The sequence below is a fragment of the Pan troglodytes genome, chromosome 1, assembly GCF_028858775.2.
Source record: "Pan troglodytes isolate AG18354 chromosome 1, NHGRI_mPanTro3-v2.0_pri, whole genome shotgun sequence".
NCBI classification, from domain to species: domain Eukaryota; kingdom Metazoa; phylum Chordata; class Mammalia; order Primates; family Hominidae; genus Pan; species Pan troglodytes.
In genome coordinates, this window is record NC_072398.2 from 123,738,320 (window position 1) to 123,752,545 (window position 14,226).

General features: G+C 36.7%; 1 protein-coding gene across 6 annotated transcripts in view; it reads left to right on the forward strand.

Moving 5' to 3' along the window:
• VAV3 (vav guanine nucleotide exchange factor 3) overlaps positions 1–14,226 on the forward strand; it is a 401,666-nt gene that overhangs the window by 372,969 nt on the left and 14,471 nt on the right. For all 6 annotated transcript variants that reach the window (XM_016923622.3, XM_016923599.4, XM_016923612.4 and 3 more), the window contains one exon: positions 2,631–2,760. In XM_016923622.3, coding sequence (XP_016779111.2) covers positions 2,631–2,760 — 130 coding nt within the window. The remainder of the gene's footprint in view (positions 1–2,630; positions 2,761–14,226) is intronic.

A 14,226-nucleotide genomic window follows, 5' to 3' on the forward strand; every position in this document is an offset into this window, starting at 1 on the left:
ATGTTGAAGTTCAAAGCTATGGCTTATAATTCCTTTCAAGTTTGTTTTCACATTTGCTAAAGAAAATAACACATTTTACTCAATTTAAGTAATAAGACTAGGAGAAAACTTCGGTATCGTTTGTATCAGTGACATTATGTATACGTGTGTGTGTGTGTGTGTATATATATATATTCCAGAGACCTCACAAAATTTTGCTTTATATTTTTAAAAAATGAATAGCAATATTGGTCACTAAGTAGAATTTAATTCTATACCTTGTCTGTGCAAAACATGTTAAAATTCACCAAAATACAAATGCATATTCTGATCATTGAAACCATTTTGGAGATACAAACTTCTACATGGTCTTTTGTTTCTTTTTCTCTTTGTTTTTAAAGGTCGGTCTGATTACAAATTTCTTGCTTCAACAAGGACCCACATTATCTGGGCCCAAGGAAGAAAGGAAGAAATACATATTTTTCAAGTTATAGATACAATATTTGGAAGACCCTAACATTTTAAGTCTAAGAAAACAAAGTTCCTAGTACATCATGAACACATAGCAAAAACTACTTCACTTTTGCCTCCCTGTTTTTTGTGTGTGTGTGTTTTGGTGTTTTGTTTTGTTTTGTTTTGAGACAGAGTTTCGTTCTTGTTGCCCAGGCTGGAGTACAGTGGCAAAGTCTCGGCTCACTGCAACCTCCACCTCCCAGGTTCAAGTGATTCTCCTGCCTCAGCCTCCCAAGTAGCTGGAATCACAGGCACCTGCCACCACACCTGGCTAACTTTTTTGTATTTTTGGTAGAGACAGGGTTTCACCATGTTGGCCAGGTTGGTCTCGAACTCCTGGCCTCAGGTGATCCGCCTGCCTCAGCCTCTCAAAGTGCTGGGATTACAGGCATGAACCACCATGCCTGGCTCTTGTTTTTGTATTTACATTTGCTAGGCACTATTTGCTAATAGTATGATACAGTTAAGAGCACAAACTTTGGATAAAGGCGCTAGCTATGTGACTTTGCCTAAGTTCACTCACCTCACTGATATTTGAGCTTCAATGGGAATAAGGCCCATTTCATAATGTTCTTGAGTGAAAGTTATAAGGAGCCATGTAAAGGGCCTGGCACATGGGATAATGGGGTAGCTGTTACAGTTTTTCACATGTATTAGGTACTTTATATATTCTTTGTTATCATCTGTGAAATGGTTTATTAGCCCCATTTTATAGGTGAGATTGAAAAATTGCCATTTCCCTTATCCAATGCTTTAGCCAAACTATGCTGCTTTTAGCTTATGAAAGGTGGTCTTTGTTTATCACCTTTATGTCTGTTTCCAGCCTGCCTGCTCTACCTAAAATGATCTTTCCCTGGTTCCTGGCTATTGTAATTTTACTAGTTCTTCAGTTTAAGCCAAGCTACTTGTATTACAAAACTTTCCGTCACCCTTCCCATTGGATACACAAAACAAAGTTCTCTCTCCTGCCTTTGAACTTTCCCTTCCAGGATGAGAATTCCTCAATGGCAGGAGGCTTATCTTTATAATCTCTGTGACCCCTGAAGCTCCTGGTACAGTGCATTCCACAACATACTCAAGTTTTGTCATAAATAATAAATCATTGATGATTCTCTTTTTCTTCTTTCAACTGATTTTTGGACTCATTGATTTGTCTGGGGAACTTTGAACATAACCACTGAACAGAGATATTAAGTTGATGGCAGTGGGATTTTTAGAAGAAACAAGTGGTTTTTTTTTCTGGTTTTTTTTTTATTTTTTATTTTTAAAAAGGCGCTCCAATAGAAACATTGAATAATTAAGTTAAAAGTGATTTTTCGTTTATTTTCATTTCAGATATTTATAAGAAATTTTATATCTACAGGACTCATTTGATGATAAGATACATTTTTATTGTGAATTATTATTCAGTTTCAGTTTACAGTAGAGAGATTCAGACTTCTGCAGAATCTATGAAACCAACCTGTGAAATTTTCTGAAACGATAGTCTGAAGGATGGCATGTGGTTATTACATTAGGTTTAGATGTATTTAAGACAAATTATTTATAAGAGAAAATTGGAAAGAATTACATTGACCTCTGTGAGTAGCAGATATGCGGAGCTATGACAGGTACTATACTTCATCAGAAACTAAAAACAGCGTCAAGTACCATTTGTGCTTTATCAACTTTTGTTTACCACGAAAAAGCGTAAGTTTGTTTTTCTGCCATTTTGAAAGAAAATAAGTGCAGGAAAGTAGAAATTGCTGTATATTCAGCAAGCAGCTGTTCCTTTTATTTTGGTTTAGAAAGGCAAGTATTTCATAAATAAGAACAATAATTACTACACTGAAACTGAGGTTTAGTATTGTTTCTTTTCATTTGCTACATCTGACTGAAGACAGGATGTTCTCCATCTGTGAATAACAATAGGGGGTAACTCATATTATTAATGGCCTGAGTAACAAGGACAGCTATTAGGTAGCTGTCATGTACATCCAGACAGCAGGGAGAGATTATCATTTGCTTAATCTTCCATATACCTATGGAAAATTTAGCATTAAATTGGTCATCCTTATTGTATTTATGTGCTCAGGAGTTCATGTGTTTGAGAACAAAAGTATCCTTATCAAAAATATGTTGGATTCTTTTTTCCAAAGGAACTTGTGGAGTACTACAAGCATCATTCTCTCAAGGAAGGGTTCAGAACCTTAGATACAACTCTGCAGTTTCCATACAAGGAGCCAGAACATTCAGCTGGACAGAGGGGTAATAGAGCAGGCAACAGCTGTAAGTATTGTAATTGAGAATACAATTTGCTGTCACTTAAAAATTAGGGGCACAATAACATTAAACATCTTCCTTCCAAATTTTAAAATATAACCAATGGATGCGCTAATGCATGAGCAAGGACTTCTTTTCTGGAGTTAAGCAGAGTCAGATGGACCAACAGGCTTGTGAACATGTCTAATTATAGATCTTTATGGCAAATTAAAAATTATGTTTATGTCCAAAAATCCAGCAGAAACGTAAAAGATATTCTAATATTTACATTTCATACTTTTCATTGACTTTTATATTAACTAAACTCTTTTTAACTTACATGTAATGTGTGAGGTCATAATTCTGTTTGAGTAATAGTATTTAAGCAGGGCTGGTACACAGCTCTCCAGTTAGCCTAGTATCTCAAATCTGCTTATGGTCTATTTCAATGACTACTTTAAGAATTTTGACATTACTAATGTGTTTTTTTGGATGCTAGTATTTCTAAAACCATACATTAGCCACTTTCTTTCAGAATGAGCTGTGTGCCACAACTAATCACAAAAGATTAGCATGCAAACAAAAGCATGTTATGGTTGGACTGTGAGACTAAGTCGAAAACCTTTTCTCTCATCGTTTAATGTTACATAATCTTCCTGGAGATAGAGCATGTAACAAAAAAATTGAAAAATGTCATCAAGAAGGTGTGATTTTATTTTCTTAATCTGATATCATTTTATTTTTTTTAAATAAGTGTTTTGGGGAAGAAGTGAATACAATTTCATTACTCTTAGAATCTTTAGCCTAAGCAAAACTGGGATATCAAGAGGTATTTGAAAACAGAATTTGCGTCGGTTTAATATAACTTTATATTTTTCCTTGAAAGCAGAAACTGAAAGGGGAACAGGTAATGCTCTGGGTTTCAACAACATCAGTGAAGTTTTATACATTTCAATTCAGGTAAACAAACAATCTGTCACATCAACTGACATATTTTTTATTTAAGTAACTTAATATATGTTCTCCTTACAGTGATCAATGATGTATGCCTAAGCTCGTGCAATGAAAGCAGAACGAACTTTATGTTAAAACTTTAAACACCTATTAGATTTTATCGTGTTATTTTTTAGCCCAAGATTACCTGATTATTTTAGATTCTCAAATAGGCATAATTTTTGCTCATTCAAAAATGGAAGTTTTCTCCAAAAAAACAATTTTCCTACCAATATCTTAAAACTCTGTTGAAGCTCTGACATTTCCCCCAGCATGAAACATGTAATTTTCAAAGCTCTGTTTCTTTGCCTTCCCAGCAGCAAGAGATAATAAAAGTTGCCAGGGAGGTCGGTTAGATGAAAAATCCTGTTTGAGTTGTTCACTTAGCTCTAGAGAGCCTAGGAGGGAGAAGTGGGCAGACAGGGAGAACAGATGTCCCGTATTAGGTAGGAAGGTCACTAACCCTCATATTTCACTCTGTGGTTCACTCCCAGCCAATTCCTTAGTGTTTAGTACATGGAGGTACTCAGAGAATGTAGCCCGGCAATGAATGAAGTTGTCTAACTTAAAATTATATCTCATGTTTAATGAAGTATTTAATGCTCAACTTGTTTGACAACTAAGAAGGGAATTACAGGACTTTTTCTTTAAAAAAAGCATAGCCAGTAGAATGTCTTTGAATATCCATGCTAGCCCCAGATAAATTTTTCAACAAATAAACTCATGAGTTCAAACTTCCCTACCCAGTCTTTTTAAGAGATTCTGACAACTTGAATCAAGCCACTAAAATTTTTTTTGTAATTGTGAAGGGAAAGCAAACAATTCATTGAAAATTTTATATTTGTTATAGTTTGGTTTTGTTCATCAATTATTCATTCATTCGTTAAACAGATATATATTAAACACCTAACACATACAAGGCACTGTTCTGGTTCTGGGATATAGCAATTAAGAAGACAAAGTTCCTACCTTTATGGAGTTTACATTTTAATGGGGAAACTCAGGCAAGTCTGGTTTGGAGGAGTTTCATATTTTTATATAGAGTGGTCAGGTAAGATCTCCCTCGTAAAGCAACTCAAAAGGAGAGAAGGGGTGTAGGTTGGTATGATTGCACAGTGGTTAACACTCCAAGATTAGTCATTCGTTACTGCAAAGAAGGATTACAATCTTAGATCAAATTTGTGATACCATTCCAGTGTTTTATTTACTTTATACTAACTTTGTATAAAGTTAGAGGAAGACTAAGATGGTTCTGAGGACTAAATGAGGTGTTCTATATAAAGCACTTAGCATAGTGCTCTTACATGGTAAACAGTAAAAGTTACTGCTGACTCTACAACTTCTACTTCCTCTACTACTGCTGCTACTTCTAACTCTTATTCTAACACAGCACTTTCCTATGTTTCTAAGGCTTGAATACATTTACTAATTATGACTCATAGCAATGTACATCTTTGCCTTTATGATTTTTTAAATATAACTTGCTTATTTTTATACCAAGTCTTGATAAAAGCTCACCCTTAAAGAAAGACTGCTTCTATTTTTATGCATTTTATACATCCCAGGAAGTGGTAAGGAGGAAATGCTGCATGTTTGTATAGAAAGATTGTGCAAGATGTCTTCATATTGCTTACCTTTGGTTCATAGCTTTAGGTATGCTGCTATCATCTAAAAATAACATTTGCCAAGCATTATTACCTTGGGATACTGGGTTGGACAGAAATGGCATCTCCATTACTTCTAAAAGTCCTTGGAGGATACAGAGCAGGCAAGGTAAAGCTTGGAAGCATTCTGTGTTCTGAGTAGAGGTTGAGAATAGAACTTCAACTCCTGAAACCTGCTGTTTATTATTGTTATTATTTTTAAATAATCTAGTCACCTTGGAAAAGAAAGCCCCAGGGCACTGTAGTGGCCACTTACTTTTGGGCTACTCTAGGTTAGAATGTTCGTAGAATGTTTACCAATTATTTTTTCAAGTATGTACAATGTGATAAGATTATGACAGGACTATCTTATGCAAATTCAAAGTAACATTTAAAAAGATATTGATTAGAATTAAGCAAATGTCCAAAGTATTGGGCAAGGAGCATAACATTTTAAAGTTAGGAGCCCATTGTAGGCTGTCTCTCAGCCTCTCTCCCAGAGTGATGGGATTTTATCTTTGTCTTTGGAATGACTTAAGAGCATTTCTAAGGGAGAGGAAAAGAGAGAAAGAAAAAGAACAAAGAGAGAACTCAGGCATAGCAGGGAGCTCTTGGGCTTCCTCTAGAAACTTCAGTGACTCCGTGAAAGATGTTCTGTGGATCTTTGCAAAAATCCCGTTATTTTCCAAAATGGTCATCTCAAACCTGCCTTAGATTGCTTTAGGTTTACCTGTAGGGCTTGTATATTTGAAGGGCATTAAATTGACTTTTGCCTTTCTTGCTCTACAATGAACACATAATTATTTTGAGGTCTGCCAGAGTAGCTGTCTGACCTTAGGCGAGTCACTTAGCCTGTCTGGGCCTTAGCTTTCTCATCTGATGAATGAGGAATGAAATTAGAGATTTTATAATGTTCTTTTAAAAATAGCATCTTAGGTTTTTTCCTTTGTTTGCATGAGAGAAGCAGGTGAGGTAATGTTAACAGATTGGTGCATTAGGAAAAGTTGTATGTTTAGCTATTTTGTGACCCATAAGCAGACCTTAAATATTTTGCCAAGTTTTCATTTGTAGAGAATTAGTTGGGCCACAGAGTAGAGTTGGGTAATTTTTTTAAATGGCTATCACTATATTTATATAATATCCAAGTATCTTCTGTAAGAACTTATTAATTACAAAAGAGTAATAGTAATAACCAAGTGATTGAAGTTAACATCCCTAATAATGGGACAAATAAATATCATGTACCTCCTAATATAATGCTCCAAGCAGGACACACCAACACTTTGGTGGTATTATTGTCCCCAAAAAGCATAAGTGGAATCTAATCATGAGGAAACATCAGACAATCCCAAACTAAAAGACATTCTGCAAAATAATTGGTCTATACTCTAAAACTTTCAGTGTCGTTAAAGAAAAAGTCTGAGGAACTGTTTCAGATTAAAGGAGACCAAGAGATGTGACAACTACATATAACATGTGGTCTTGGATTGAATCCTAGAACAGGGTTTGGGAAGATACATACACACACACACACACACACGTATGTATATATATGTGTGTGTGTATAGTAACATATTTTGTATATGTTATAAAATATGTGTGTATATATGTTGCTATAAAAGATGTGATACAATTGGCAAATATTGAATAAATTCTCTTGATTAAAAAATAGTACTGCATCAATGCAATTTTCTGCTTTTGATAATTGTACTGTGGTTATATAAGAGAAGAGAATACCTTTGTTTTTCAGGAACGTGTGCTGAGTATTTAGCAATAAGGGGCATTATGTCTGCAATTTATTCTCAAGTGGCTCAGGAAAAATACATAGATTGATAAAGCAAACATCATAAAATGTTAACATTTGGGGAGTCTGAATGAAAAATATGTGGGAATTCCTTTTGCTCTCCTTGCTACTTTAAGTCTGAAATATTTCAGAATAGAAGTTTTCAGTTGAGATGATCCCATTTGCTGGCTATATCTGAAGAATTGGGAGGTAGTGACAGTGTCCTTCTTTTGCCTGCTTCAGACATAGAAGCATCTTGTCCATTGATTTCAGGACGTGTGGAACACTAGCATGTACTGAACCGATCATATTTGAAGCCATCCGTTCCTTACCTGTGACCTCATTGGATTTGCTTCATTCATTCATTCATTCATTCATTCATTCATCCCTTTATCCTGAAAATATTTTCAGTACTTAGTATGTGCTAGGCCTTGTGCTAGATACTGGAATTATAATAGTGAATAAGATACACAATCTGGTGAACAAGAACAGACAAAAACAAACGCCTTCAATAATCACAAGTTTTGATAATCGTTATGAAGCTGAAGCATAAGTGCAAGGAAATGGGAGCAGGGCCATTTAGCCTTCAGGGTCAGAGAAGGGCTTTTTGAAGAAGTGACAGTCAGGCTAAACTTAAAGGATCTACAAGAGCTGACAGGGTGTGGGGTGGTGGCCAATAGGGAACCTGCATAGCAAAGAGGTCGTTTGTGTGAAGGTTCATAAGCAGTAGAGAACTTCACATGTTTAAGGAACTGAAAAAGGACCAACGTGTTGTGAGTATAGTTAGTGGATTCTGATATTTGCACTAGGAAAGTATTGAAGTTTTACAGACAGAAAATGGCATGAAATAATTTACATTGTCTTAAAAGACCACTGACTGTTCCTGAGGAGTGGCCTAGAGGGAGGCATGCACAGAGGGAAGATGAGTTAGGAGGCTATTGCAGATGTCCGTGAGAGGGATAAGCATGCTTTGAACGTGAGTTGCATAGTGACAGCAGAGAAGGATAGTGGCAGGTTTGCGTATATCTTAGAGGTTGAGTTGATTGGATAAAGGATTTGAAATCAAATTAGTACAAGTATGGTACATAAGTATTTGCTTTGGACAACTGGCAAGTGATAAAACTATTAACAATCCAGGAAACAGAAGAGATAGAACAGATTTAAGAGAAAAGAGAATATATTCAGTTTTGCACAATGTTTAGGTACCTGCAGATATTCAATGGTTCAGGATGCAGCTGGCACTGAGGAGAGTGGTCTGGATTGAAGGTAGAATTTTATGAATCATTAATACTCCATTTCATAGTTCACATAGAATATAGTTATGTGAGAATTATAGGCATTTGTATATAGGCTTAATTTCTTCTGGTGCATTGTTTGCTGGAGCCCTAGAAGCCAGGACCCTTTGCTTGTCATTCTCAATTGTACTTTTGCACATGCCTTGCATGAAATAGCCTCAGAAGGGGCTAAATAAGAGAAGTCAGAGTCTAAGGTTCACAGGAGACACAGCAGATATTAGAGTGCTAAGTTGAAACTGGAAAAGCATGGGAATATGGGTGAGTTTGAAAACAAAGTGTAGATCAGCATGTTCCTTTCAGTGTGGTGACAAATAGTGTAGCAATTCTTCAAAGATTGACGAAGGCTACTTTTGTCATTGGAGCCATAAGGTTGACGTTGCAGGAAGAAGTAGAAGCCAGAACAGAGCCTAGGCTGTCTCTCCCTGGGTGTGGTCTCTTTCCTGCCACCCACTGTCCCCATTATTCTATTCACCATCCAACAACATGCTTATCCTTCATTTTTAGTCAGTATTTTGGGTAGAAACAGAAACTTGGATAATTTGTGTCGTATTTATTTAACTCAGTAGAACATAAAGTAGCATTCTTATTCCTGATAATTCCTTAAACATCCTAATAATTCCTTAACTACTATTTATTAGTTATATTACAATAGAATAGAGACAATATTTATTATCTCCTTCGTACGGGTTCCTAACCATCCACTTAACTTAGTTTCTCCCTTGCCCTTTTAATTCAGCATTCCCATATTCACCTGCCTTTATTTTCTGATTTTATTGTATCCTCAGTTTTTTTGTCATCTTTTCCTCGGTCATTTTGCAATTAGGTTTGATATGATCTAATTTTATTCTGGTAATTTAAATATTTGTTTTAATCTCGTTATATTGGTTTCCTAGTACTGCTATAAAATTATCACAAACCAAGTGGCTTAAAACAACAGAAGTTTACTCTCTCACCCTTCTGGAGGCCAGAAGTTGAAAACCAAAGTGTTAGCAGGGCTAATTCTTCCTGGAGGCTGTGAGGGAGAATCCCTCCCATGCTCCTCTCCCAGTTTCTACTGGCAATCCTTGGCATGGATTGGTTTATAGATGCACCGCTCCAGTCTCTGCTGGTCTTCACGTCACCTTCTGTGTGTATCATTGTCCCTTCTTTTCTCTTATGGACACCTGTCATTGGATTTAGGGCCCACCTAAATACAGCTTGATCTCATTTTGAGATCCTTAACTGAATTACATCTGCAAAGACCCCTGTTTCAAATAAAGTCACATTCACAGGTTCACAGGTCCTGGGTGGGCATATCTTTTTGAAGGGCCACCATTCGACCCACTGCAGTTCCACTGTATTAATTTTAAACTTTTCTCTAAAATTTTCCATCCTTATTCTAATTTTTCTTTTTGTCATTTTGTAACTTGGAGTTATAAGAGGACTTTATTACAGCAGTCAGGCAGTCAGTGAATGAGATTTATACAAGAAAAACACTACTTTAATACAAAAAAAAAGGGAGAAAATTTTCGCAACCTACTCATCTGACAAAGGGCTAATATCCAGAATCTACAATGAACTCAAACAAATTTACAAGAAAAAAACAAACAACCCCATCAAAAAGTGGGCGAGGGACATGAACAGACACTTCTCAAAAGAAGACATTTATGCAGCCAAAAAACACATGAAAAAATGCTCATCATCACTGGCCATCAGAGAAATGCAAATCAAAACCACAATGAGATATCATCTCACACCAGTTAGAATGGCAATCATTAAAAAGTCAGGAAACAACAGGTGCTGGAGAGGATGTGGAGAAATAGGAACACTTTTACACTGTTGGTGGGACTGTAAACTAGTTCAACCATTGTGGAAGTCAGTGTGGCGATTCCTCAGGGATCTAGAACTAGAAATACCATTTGACCCAGCCATCCCATTACTGGGTATATACCCAAATGACTATAAATCATTCTGCTATAAAGACACATGCACACGTATGTTTATTGCGGCATTATTCACAATAGCAAAGACTTGGAACCAGCCCAAATGTCCAACAATGATAGACTGGATTAAGAAAATGTGGCACATATACACCATGGAATACTATGCAGCCATAAAAAATGATGAGTTCATGTCCTTTGTAGGGACATGGATGAAACTGGAAACCATCATTCTCAGTAAACTATCGCAAGAACAAAAAAGCAAACACCGCATATTCTCACTCATAGGTGGGAATTGAACAATGAGATCACATGGACACAGGAAGGGGAATATCACACTCTGGGGACTGTGGTGGGGAGGGGGGAGGGGGGAGGGATAGCATTGGGAGATATACCTAATGCTAGATGACGAGTTAGTGGGTGCAGCGCACCAGCATGGCACATGTATACATATGTAGCTAACCTGCACAATGTGCACATGTACCCTAAAACTTAAAGTATAATACAAAAAAAAAGTGTTTTCAATGAATTGTATTGCCTTTCCATGGTGAAATGCCTTATCTTTCTGAGAGACTGCACTTCTAGCCAATGCAGGCTCCTAAACAATACTTGAATGACCATTTGTCTGAAACATTGTATTAAATATTTTATATGGAATAAGAGAACCTAAGAATTCTGAAATTCAATAATTTGATGATTAACAGGACACTCTTACTTTTCAAACCCCTTTTACATATATCAGATCAGTATCTCCAATGGAGTATTCCAGGAATCTCTAGCCCTGTGAGAAGTACCATAAAAAGATTTCTTTTGTCAAACAGATATATAAGAAATGCTGCTAGTATGATATATTCCCTTCTAGGAAAGTGACAGTTTATCTAGAGTTTTCCCCAGTTTATTTCATCATGCAACACTGTCTCATAGTGTTTAATGCTCATGTTAGGAGGCTTAAAAGAGTTAGTAGGTGTGAAATACTGAGAATAGCATCTCACATGTGGGAAGTGCTATGTGTTTTGCTCCTGCTATTACTACTGCTGCTCCTGCTACCACTTCCAATACTGGTACCCAGTGTGAAGTGTTACATTAGCCTCATTTGACAATTTTAAGTATATTTATAAAGTCCTTCTCCTTTTCCCTGATACTTTGGTTTCCTACTTCTATTTCCTGGAGCTTGGCTCCACTCTTCCGGTATATACACTATTCTATGGACTAAGTTAGTTATAACATATTGCTGACATTTTTATATTCTTCTCTCTTCATCTGTGGTGTCCACATAATTTACAGTTCTTGGGCAACTGATCAACTGCAATTGCACATCTTCATTAGTAAGTGATGCTGGGCTTCCCTTTTTTATTTAGTTACTTCAGGATCTTTACCAGCTACTCTAAGGCATTTTTATTCTGAGCCTGATGGCTTTAAAAGTTAGCAACCAGTATCCAGGATCCCTTCAGAATATGGCTTGCAGGTGTAAATTCTACAGATTCAGATAACCTCATTCAGTGCTATCTTTTAAATGTTTCAAGGCTCAGAGCAGTACTTACGATCTTAGAATTTCTCATCTTTTATACTGTTCATTAATACTTTTATAGTGTCTCATATAACCTCATGTTCTAAATTGAAAACTGGTCTCGGCCAGGCACAGTGGCTCATGCCTGTAATCCCCAGCACTTTGAGAGGCTGAAGCAGGTGGATCATTTGAGGTTAGGAGTTTGAAACCTGCCTGGCCAACATGGTGAAACCCCGTCTTTACTAAGAATACAAAAAATTAGCCCGGTGTGGTGGCACGCATCTGTAATCCCAGCTACTCGGGAGGCCGAGGCAGAAGAATTGCTTGAACCCAGGAGGCGGAGGTTGTAGTGAGCCAAGATGGTGCCATTGCACTCCAGCCTGGGCAACAGAGGGAGACTCAATATAAAAAATAACTACATACATAGATACATACATACATACATACATACAAACATACATACATAACTGGTCTCAATGCAGTGAATTTACCATAGTGCTTTCATATAATAGCCCTGATCCAAGAATTTGGTTTTACTAGTCTCCTGCTTGAAAAACAAACAGAAATTCATCTAAATGGGGAGAAATTCCCAGTTTTTCTTCCTAAAAATTTAACCAGGCTCCTAGTTATGAGGATCAATGCTGATATCTCTTTTTTCCTGATATATGACTGATATTTGACTTCCCCTGCTGAATCCCAAATCTGCATAAGGTAGCAGGTTTTAACTCTGCAGCTCTCTTGCTCTTAATAACATTAATAAGCTGACTACATATTCGGCTAGGGTTTCCTTTCATTAAGTTATACTTTCATTCATTGCTTCGTGCATTCAACATTTGTTGAGCCTCTGCTTGCATTAAATACTATATCATACTCATGTCTCAAGTGTTATATACAATACAGCTTAACATCTAAACAATAGGTAGGAATGCCAGAGAAACTCTTCTTGTATCTAGGCACTTCAAACTTACCATCCCCATTAGCCCTAATACAGGTTTTTTTAAACGTTCTGTAACACTCCTGAGAAGTCATCATCAGGCTTTGCTTGAACACTCAAGGGACTTTATGTTCAATACCACACAAAACACCCTATTTTCTGAACAAATTAAGTTTTTTTTCTTTTATTGATCTAGAAATTTGATGTACTATAGCTATTTACTGTGATTAGTTCAAAATAAATATATATTCTTCCTACCAAGATAACCCCAAATATACTATAAAAATAATGCATTGTACATTCAAAATAAATATACTATATACTCTCCCTCTCATGGTAACTTTTCATCTGGTATGTTCTTTCCCCTTCCCCATGCTTCCTTCCTACCTCTTCATTCCTTCCTTTTCTTTTTCAAAATAATCAATCAATTCCTCATCATGTAAATGGTTGTCAATTTCCCACCATCTTCACCACCCTCTGATAGATGCACTCCAATTTGTCAGACCGGGCACAAAAATTTCAATATTGCCTGACTGATTGGCTCAGATTTTTCTTTTATTCAAAACTCATTCTTCAACAGTTAATTTCCACCCTTCCCTTTCTCCTTCCTCCTCAAAGGGTACAGTTCTACATGTTTCAATTGAATCCAAGCACTTCTTTCCTCATTTATTGTTTAGTTGTTGCATCTTCACCATTAACCTCCTCCATAGTTCCCCACATTCATTCATTCATTATTCATTAATGCATTCATTCAACAGATCTTAATTGAGAGCCTACTTCAGGGCAGGCACTGTTAAAATACAGCAGTGAATAGCATGGATAAAATTCCCTACTCTAATGGAGATTCCACTTGCTAGTAGGGAAGGTAGCTAATGGATTTAGAAAAATAATTAAGTGTATTATGTTAGACGTTACTGAGTGCTCTGGGAAAAAAAAAAAACTATGCCAAGGGAGTGGTACTCATGAGCGCTGAGGGATGGCTTACAATTTTTAACTGAGCTGGTTGGGTGATGAAAAACAAAACTATAGTCTCATTTTCCCTCTTTCTGGTAGCATAGCAGAAAGCTGGTTCATCACTTCTGAGTTAGTTCAATGGTAGAGCAGGCTGACACCAGCCACTGGCTCTAGAAGCACTTCTTTCTAACAGGCCACTTGTGTGACCAGGGAGCTTCTGCTATTATAAGTTTGCATAAATATCCTGTCAATACACAGAGCAGGATGCTGAAACTGTAACCACAGTGTGTGTAGAGCATTTGTGCCTCACCTCAGCAGTAGGACAATGGGAGTTTGGGAGATTGCATGCACTCTACCTACTTCTCTGATTGTGTGTTGTTCCCACAATAAGCTCTGTTTCTGTCACCATCACATGGCACTAGTGGTGTGAATCCATGACTGTTTTATAGGACATCACAGCAGGTT